Source organism: Ornithodoros turicata, chromosome 1 (assembly GCF_037126465.1).
Source record: "Ornithodoros turicata isolate Travis chromosome 1, ASM3712646v1, whole genome shotgun sequence".
Lineage (NCBI taxonomy): Eukaryota > Metazoa > Arthropoda > Arachnida > Ixodida > Argasidae > Ornithodoros > Ornithodoros turicata.
This window is the reverse complement of record NC_088201.1, coordinates 90,629,956-90,638,941: the sequence shown is the minus strand read 5'-3', so window position 1 is coordinate 90,638,941 and position 8,986 is coordinate 90,629,956. Positions and strand designations below refer to the sequence as shown.

General features: G+C 45.5%; 1 protein-coding gene across 10 annotated transcripts; it reads right to left on the bottom strand.

The window, feature by feature from the left end:
* Positions 1–419: 419 nt before the first annotated feature.
* LOC135378457 (uncharacterized) lies at positions 420–6,298 on the bottom strand. Of its 10 annotated transcripts, none has more exons than XM_064611507.1 (19): positions 6,125–6,298; positions 5,912–5,989; positions 5,744–5,821; positions 5,474–5,551; positions 4,583–4,736; positions 4,235–4,523; positions 3,851–4,157; positions 3,717–3,779; positions 3,465–3,629; positions 3,204–3,390; positions 2,880–3,128; positions 2,621–2,792; positions 2,415–2,563; positions 2,124–2,324; positions 1,922–2,042; positions 1,784–1,842; positions 853–1,706; positions 668–766; positions 420–596 (listed from the first exon to the last, which is right to left on the bottom strand). In XM_064611507.1, exons 1-15 carry the CDS (start codon positions 6,239–6,241, stop codon positions 2,026–2,028), a joined length of 2,304 nt encoding a protein of 767 aa, XP_064467577.1. In that variant the 5' UTR covers positions 6,242–6,298; the 3' UTR covers positions 420–596; positions 668–766; positions 853–1,706; positions 1,784–1,842; positions 1,922–2,025. The 10 variants fall into 10 exon arrangements, with proteins under 10 accessions (XP_064467577.1, XP_064467579.1, XP_064467580.1 ...); XM_064611509.1 differs by having other exon boundaries at positions 668–756; XM_064611510.1 differs by having other exon boundaries at positions 668–756; positions 985–1,706.
* Positions 6,299–8,986: the final 2,688 nt, after the last annotated feature.

The following is an 8,986-nucleotide window of genomic DNA, read 5'->3' as shown; positions in this document are numbered from 1 at the left end:
GTAATTTCTCATCTCCGTCACAGGTGCACATGCGGTTCGTGCCGCTCAATGGACACGGGACGCGAAGACGTCTGCTGTCGGGACGTGCCGGCAGCAATGCAAAAAATGCCCGTGGGGTGCGTCGCAACAGCCGCAGAATTTCAGGCATCGTGCCTCACAGAAATTGTGGTGCAATTAGCACTGCAGATGCTTGAAAACCAGGGAGTTTTCAGGAACACCCCACTGCATGAGTAAGTTCTCAATGTAAAGTAGGTTGCTCATCTTGTCATTATGGTACGATACTTATGTTGTGCTGCTGCCAGCATCGCTTTCGATTGTTTGGATGCATAAAGTCAGATCAAATTTCCCTCAAAACATAACGCCACGAATTATATGAAGGTTCATAGATATTTCGCTGGTAGTTTGAGTGCAAGAGACTATTGACTTTTATTTTTTATTGTTGCTCCTAAAGCCTACTTTGGCTTTGTTACACTATCAACAAACAAAATGTACCGTCATAAGGTATGTTTAACATCAAGCACATTAGAATAAATTCAACTCCAGGTGATAGTGCAGGTGATGCCTTGCTGGAAGACTGCAATGTCAGGGATGTTATGCTAGAGAAAAGTGGAAAACAAAATTAGCAGTTTCCAATATTTGCCTGAGGGAAGAAATGCCATTGAGTTACCTTTGAGTAAAGTTTGCTCTTTGCTCCTCATCGGTGGCTGTATGCCTTTCTCCAGGCAATGAAATGCTGTTCCTTAGTTGCAGTGACACCTGATGAAATCTGGTATTGATAATCATAAGTCTAGGGACATACAGTTGCACTGCGAAGGGGAAGCGTAACAAGCAACGTGGTTGAAAAGTGCCTACCCCAAAATAATTTGGCACAAATTTGGTACTGATGCCTTGCTGGAATTCTGGGGATCTTACGCTCGAGGAAAGTGGAAAACAAAATTAGCAGTTTCCAATATTTGCCTGAGAGAAGAAATGCCATTGAGTTACCTTTGAGTAAAGTTTGCTTTTTGCTCCTCATCGGTGGCTGTATGCCTTTCTCCAGGCAATGAAATGCTGTTCCTTAGTTGCAGTGACACCTGATGAAATCTGGTATTGATAATCATAAGTCTAGGGACATACAGTTGCACTGCGAAGGGGAAGCGTAACAAGCAACGTGGTTGAAAAGTGCCTACCCCAAAATAATTTGGCACAAATTTGGTACTGATGCCTTGCTGGATTTCTGGGGCTCTTACGCTCGAGGAAAGTGGAAAACAAAATTAGCAGTTTCCAATATTTGCCTGAGAGAAGAAATGCCATTGAGTTACCTTTGAGTAAAGTTTGCTCTTTGCTCCTCATCGGTGGCTGTATGCCTTTCTCCAGGCAATGAAATGCTGTTCCTTAGTTGCAGTGACACCTGATGAAATCTGGTATTGATAATCATAAGTCTAGGGACATACAGTTGCACTGCGAAGGGGAAGCGTAACAAGCAACGTGGTTGAAAAGTGCCTACCCCAAAATAATTTGGCACAAATTTGGTACTGATGCCTTGCTGGATTTCTGGGGCTCTTACGCTCGAGGAAAGTGGAAAACAAAATTAGCAGTTTCCAATATTTGCCTGAGAGAAGAAATGCCATTGAGTTACCTTTGAGTAAAGTTTGCTTTTTGCTCCTCATCGGTGGCTGTATTTATTCTTTGAGTTGTCACTATGCAGTCTTTTTCTTGAGTTTGTTCTTGAAGAGTGAGTGTGTCAGCATGAAGTACAATTTCCCTCTTCACTGAGTATCCGACTACCGAAGCAATCACTCACCTTACATGTCTTATCTCAAATTGTGCTGCTTCTTGTGTGATCGTCAAACACTTTCCTTGCTATAAAGGAAACAAATGTGTTGTTCACCTAATGATATGGCCTTTCCTCCATTACAGGAGATACCGCCATGTTGCCTACAAACAATGTGCATCGTGGCTTTGGGGGCGCCTCGAAGAGGGAGATAGGCGTGTGCTGCCATCCTGCGTAGTGTGGGCCATCCGGGACAAGTTTCCGTCTACGTTTTATACAGGGTTCAAACCTGCACAATAGTAGTAGGATGTATATATAAATACGATACTCTAACCTGTTCAGTACAATGTTGCTTTTTTTTGTCTCATACCTGGAGTTTTGCAGCACAGGCAGCATGCACAAGGCCGTAAGCGGTGTTGCCTGGCCTCTATCAGTGCCTGCTTATCCATGGGGGGCTGGCTGCTTGTCAGGCTGGGGAGCTCCTCAGGAGGGTTTGCAGCCCATGCTGCATCAAACGTAGGCCACCTATCGCACAGCTCTACCACTTTCTTGAGAAGCTTGTGCACATAGTCTGAAAGCAACAAGAATGCAAGAGTTAAGCTGGATATCATGCCACTGACTTAACTAATAGTGATGTCTGACTTATGTATGGTTTACATACTGAAGGTAGGCTCCTCCTTGATGGGCAGTGCAACATACTCTCCAGAGTACACCTTGGACCGTTTCAGGAGATAGCGTAGTTCCCCGTCCTCCGTGAAAGCATGCGCCCTGGCAGAGTTCTCATTGAAATGCAGGATTGCGAGATATGTCCTACACATTAACAACCAATTAACAACCAATAAACATTCTCTGATGATGCCTACATACCTGCACTTCATGGTTTTGGGGCCATACCCAACAGACTTTGGAGCAAACCTGATGAGGAGGCTGTGGAATGCCTCCAAGCTTGAAGTCTGCACATCAGGAGAAAGGCTCGGGATGTCCTTGAGGAGGTACTTTGACAATGTTATACTGGCTAGCTTTTTCTGCGGCTGTGATCCTTCAAAAGAGCATACACTATATTATGGCTACTGCAGAAAGGAATAAATAGTGCCAATGCGCAGTAATTTGATAGCAAAATACTCACCAGGAATGAGCCATGGTCGCTTCGTGTCGTCGAGGAGAGGGTGCAAACAGCGCGTATAAGAACCCTCGTGACCCTCATGGACATTGCAAGCATGGTTGTTGAGGCTCTTCCACATTGAGAGAGCTTGCTCTGTGTCCCCTTCACAGTGAGTGACACAGAAGTAAAGGTGGTTGACAACAGGCTTTGTCCACAGCTCAAGTGCTTCACACCCCTTTGTCTTGCTCGCACTCATGAGCTTCTTGCGGATGCCTATATTTCAAAATTAACAGAAAATAAACTGATCTCTCAGCACCATTTCAGTACACCAGTACCCTAAGCACCTACCTTTGGAGACATGCCAAACATCAAACTGATGCTTCACAGTTGGATATGATGTGCGCATGTATTTTCTCACACTGGCATGCCTATCTGTTGTTAGGGTGTCTACCGCAACATTGAAGTCTTTCAGCTCTTCCAGCCCACGTTTCAATGCTTCCAGCTCCATGTGGTAGCTTGACGCCACTTCATTGGACTGTTGATTTTTTTGTCATTAGCTACTGGTCACACCAAATACTCCAGACAGATATTTACAAAGCAGCCACACACCTGGACCTGGACAGTGTGGATGACTTTGTTCAACTCCCAGTTGTAGAAGTTGTAGGAAAGGTATTTTGCATTATGTCCAGGTGAATCACACCGTCCGTCAGCAGCTAAGTTGATTCTCCTGCCCTGCATCTCAACCAGGAGTGTGGCTTGGTGTTGTATCCATACCTGCAGCAGGTAGAAAGCACATTAGTAATGGGGCTACTTTTCATGATCTACTAAATCCGTGAAAGAACAAATATTAACAGCGCATACCTCTGTTATTGCGGGAAGAAGGTAGCCTCGCTGGTAGCAGAAAAATGTGTTGTCACAGATGGCCTAAAGGGTAAAAATAACCGCTAAACTTTGTCTAGATACATCTAGTTCCTAGGGGCAGAGTATGGACATACCTTGACATTTATCAGTTGAAGCATACGCAGTGTTGGTATTGGGCTGGCTCCGCTGAATAGAATGGCAGCTGACAAAAGCACATTCCCAGCAGGCTTATTGGCTATGTACGGCTGGCTTTCCCAACAGAAAATGTGGCCATCTGGACAGTAGCACTTCACTCGAAGCAGGGATCCGACACAGCTGAATGACGAAGTGCATGGACTCAAACATGTGGTACATACACGAAAGAGTTCCTTCAGTTTGCTTTCAAACACTATGTATTTTGGCTCCTCCTGTGGATCCACAGACCGGTATTGATGGCGGTCACTGCAACGAGTTTGCATGTAACATATATAAATATACCCAGAGAAAAACCCAAGATCTTGAAGTACAACTGTAATTACCTGAGAACACTGTCGTTACTCGGTACATATGTAGTGTCTGCTGGGTTTTCGGTGTCACCGATACTGCTCTCTGTCACGTCCATAACTGGTGTGGAACAACGCTTTGGTTCCCATTGCACTGCGGTGTCTTGTTGGTTAGCTTGATGGGGCTCCTCACTTGTCCGGTTGCAGGATGTTTGCATTGACTGCCAAGGAAGCCCACTGTCCTGTAGCTGAGTTTGACAAAGCTCTTCACTTGTCTGAGTACATGATGTCTGCAGCGCCGCAACATTACGATTTGCTTGTGTGCCTAGAGGTACAAAATCCTATGAGCCACATGTTACACTTATGTCGTTATGTTGCTCATACCAGTTGTTCTAGTCTTCATAAGTACTGTTTGAGTCCATCTTGACTCCTTCGGTGGAGAATACTGTGTGCCTTTCTCTTCGGTTGAACATGTGCTTTTGAGCTGCTTGCATCCACAGTTCATGCACTCCAGGATGTTTGGAGGGGTCGTGTCGAGCTGCATTGAAGAAACAAAATGCCAGAGACTGTGCTAATGTACATTGCTCGGAACTTCCAATCAATCTTCCATTACCATGATCTCACTCCGATAAGGCCCGACTGGCGGTGAACATCACAGACTGTACCGGGTCTGACACCGTTCTTTCGAGGGCTGGGTGTTGACATGGTGTTGCTTGTTGTCAAGACATGTGGAGGCAGACTCAACAGACAGATTCAGCACAGGCGTCCCGAAGATTGCCCCAGATTTTATTTTCTGCTCAGGTCATTTCCACCCACAATGACAACAAGCTACAGCATGTCAACATCCTGCCACTCCTCGAAAGAACATGGGTCAGATTCGGTACTGAATGCAGTGTTCTCCGCCAGATTTGTGCTGGTGCTAGTATTGGAGCTAGGTCATGGTAATAGGAGATTGGTTGGAAGGTTTGAGCCCTGTACATTATGGTATGACATGTAAGGTGCCAACGAGGAGGACGAGAGGGTGGGGTCACGAGGAAGAAAGAAGAGGACACAGTTTTGGACTATTGGGTTCCTTCGAGAAGGAACGTTACATGACATCTCCATGGTAAACCAGATTATTCCTTCCCGGATCAGGATAGGAGTAATTGCAGTTGAACCCGATTTCTCTTTGGAAACCATGTATCACGTAGAGTCACATGTTATTTGCAGTACTTTGTGACAATTTGTATGCATGTCATATCTAAGTAATATTACAATGTAAGAGTCGACACTCACATCGGGAGACAGAAATCCAGGGGAAGCACGCACTGTTTCAGATGCGTGGCTGCTTTCTTCGTTACCATGTTGGGAAGCCTGTAAATAATATTGCGAGGCGCAGTGCAGCATCAATAAATGTTACTGTAAAAGGCATGTGTACCTGCACATACACACGACATGCACTCTTAGATATCAGATAACGTCTTGCAGAATACCGTTCAGTTACCGAACAGTGTATATGTTATAACTGAGCACGCTGGAGCACCGTAAACTTGATAAGTTGCTTACATTGGGAGACAGAAGTGCAGGGGAAGCACACACTGTTTCAGATGCGTGGCTGCTTTCTTCGTTACCAGGTTGGGAAGCCTGTAAACAACATTGTGAGGCAGTGCAACATCAATAAATGTTACCGTAAAATCATGTCTCCTACAAAACCCAATGCCACCATATACTCACAAGAACCATGGAGCCAGTCCATGCAGTGTTACCATCACTAGCTTGGCTGTCACATCCTTCTGGGATACACAGGCTGGCCTGAATTGGAGAAAGTGCATGAGTGACACAAAGAAGGCCCAAACCCGCAAGACAGAAAACATACGTATGTGCATATACGTACATATACGTATGTGGTATGGGTGTCTATATTACACGACGCGTTGTAATACGTACCTTGTTTTTCTGTTGCACTGCATGCTGATCGCCCGTCGGCAGGTTAAACGACGGCGTCGCGCCAGGCGTCAGTCTACCTCGGAATCTCCCAACTCCGGACGCGTCCGCGAGTGCCATGTTCAATACGTAATCGTCCGATCGGAAGTGCAAATAACAGACGGAGATTTCGAAGTCCTGTGGAACGGCATCACGTCCTATCAACCTCAGCCATGTGGTCCGTGCGGGCTCGTTCTTTGGAACCTTGTGATAGCGAATACCCGGTCCCTTTCGTCCACCAGAGCGGGATTCTTTGGTGTTTACACAGCCACGAACGCCGCACACACGCATTACGCAGGATTGCAGCGGATTGCGTCAGGCAAGGCACCGATTACCACACACAGTTTCAGCCGCGTTGCGCTTACGTAAAACTAGCTGAAATGAGAGGACCAGTGACGGTTGTGTTAGGGTTTATATAGCAGTGTGCGCGGTGATCCGTCTACTGTAAGATCTCTTTTGAAGGACGTTTCTTTGAGGCGATAGAAGCAATAAATTCGCGTTAAAAATATACGGAAACAAAATACAGTCATCTCTTCTAAATACCTTCGACGATAAAGAAACAGCTGTTTGCTGCGGCCGGTATTACAGCAACTGTTGCACTGTTCTGCAGTCTTGTGATTCCGTAGCGTTAGTGATAGCGATAAATGAATCATGTGTTTCGTAGAACAAGGCACCGTGAATTTTAGGAAATCATGACCGAGCCAGAGTAATGCTTTTTCAGAGCCCCGAACAGCTGAGTAGCAGACGACAGCTGAGTAGCAGACAGCATTTCTCTGTACCAATCAGCGAGCGCCCCCCCTACAACGTCAGCGGGAGGTCCCCGGCAGATCATTTGCTGGTTCTGCTCCCCACCACCGTTGCGCACGGTCGCTTTTTGCGGCGTACTTTAAACTCAATTTCTGCGATAATTATGACTCTATGGTGTGAATTACTTCTCATGGTGCATCTTACTGGTCTACTTAACAGTTTTATAGGAAGAAAACCGGGTGTTAAAAATGACTTCTGTGCTACTTTAAGGTAAAGTAACTTGAGTAGAGTATTTTTGTTATGTACAATTCTGTGTGAAGCTCTCACATGTTTTGTGAGGTAGCACAAAGGCATTCCATTCCAGTAATCTTGGGTACATCACACAGATACGTTATGTATAAATTAATGTATATGGAAGTGACTTCGTTAGTCATAAAGATATATTTGAGGTCGTTTGCATTCACAGCAGAGTACATACTCGTTTGCTGCTTGCTGCTTGTCTGTATATGCCCAGCCCCTGTTTGGTAATAAAATACCTCTGTTTTCAGACATGTTGGAAGGCTGCTAAAATTTTGGTCGCAGGATTTTTTACACGCCATTGTTGTACAACCCAACATGATGCGCTTGTGGTATAATGCAATGATACACGGGTGCACAATGTATGAAGTTTTGGGTGCGACAGACTGACCGTCGTTACACACGCTCTGAAAGTCACACAAATCCTTCCATACTCATGCCCCTGAAGTTTTGTTTAAGACGCCATTTCCAAAAACAACGTCATGTACTAATAGATGCAGAGTATTTGGAACATCAGTCAGATACCTCAGCCAATTCTTGACATCAAATTATGCAAGCTGAAGAACATTTATTTATTATTTATTACTTATTTACCTCATAACATGTAATCGCGTCGTTTGACAAGCAAAAGTCGGGGTGTACTATGTATTTGTCGCGAACATCGTACTAGAGGTAGTAGAAGGGGAGATCCTGTTTAGACAGAAAATCACATCCTGTAGGAACACTGGGGAGAGCAGTGACACATTGTAGATACCTTGTTTTGTTTTCCCCTTTGGTACCCGTACCAAAGGGGAAAACAACAACAGTTCCAGCAGAATAGACTCTTCCTACTGGCTGAGGTGAGCGTCTCTCAAAACGAGGGCGCATTCTCAGCGCAACAGTTCTTAGTGTTCGCTCCATGCTGAGCAGTGACCTGTACTTTGTTTTCATGGACGCCACCACAGAGCAGCCAAGTTCGTAAAGTACATCATGACTGATAAAAAAAAAGAGACAGAGACCGAGAGAACTTTCATAACTTTAGTGCTCAGGAGCAGATGTCTTCCTAACAAATCTGCCCAAATTTTGGAAGATAGCTTCAGAAGAACCAGCAATCCCAGAGGGGGTCAAGTCCGGGCCACTCCGTGAACGCTGGTAAATCTGCGGCGGCTCACCTGGTGCTGGGGGTCACTATGGGTTAGAATGTGAGGTGCCCTTTTATGCTGACATGGCATGCCGAGACTGGGAGGTGACCAGGGTTCGAATCTCGGAGGAAGCTGTGCTGTCTGAGGCTGGGCTTTCCACGTACACTTTAAGACAAATGTCAGCACAGTTGCCTATGAATTCGGTCCAGAACCGATTTCGAATGCGAGAAAACAAGCACAGTTAGATTGCAAGGAATAGCCATTGCATTTCGTCTAACCAACTGTACGCGTATTTTACAATCAGTGATCTGTGGAGGCCCCCTTAATAAAACCCTCAGTTTGCTTGGGGTCAGGTTGTGGATTCAATCCCGGCTGAGGAGGCTATCAGCTTTTCGGCGGGGTAGAAATTGTACAAGTTGCTTATAGATTATGCACGCGCTGGGAGCGAACGCCCAACGCATTGCCAATCCTACTCGAAGGGTTCCCGGAAGCGCAAATATCCCTCAAGTCTGAGCGAGAATACGGCGATATGCACAGACCGACCACTGTTGCATCGCTTATGATCATTGTTGTAAGCAACAAATTATCAATTGCAAGAGAGTGAGAGATAACCTCAGCAAGCAACGACCTTGCACTGAGCTCGTGATGCTCTTGATAAACC

Excerpts from the sequence above, each read along its gene's own strand:
- LOC135378457 (XM_064611513.1), bottom strand. The coding sequence starts at position 6,241 with ATGGCACTCGCGGACGCGTCCGGAGTTGGGAGATTCCGAGGTAGACTG. Across the intron at positions 5,822-5,911 it reads GGACTGGCTCCATGGTTCTT|GCTTCCCAACCTGGTAACGA; the intron begins GTGAGTATATGG and ends TGTTGTTTACAG. Across the intron at positions 3,780-3,850 it reads TTCAACTGATAAATGTCAAG|GCCATCTGTGACAACACATT; the intron begins GTATGTCCATAC and ends TTTACCCTTTAG.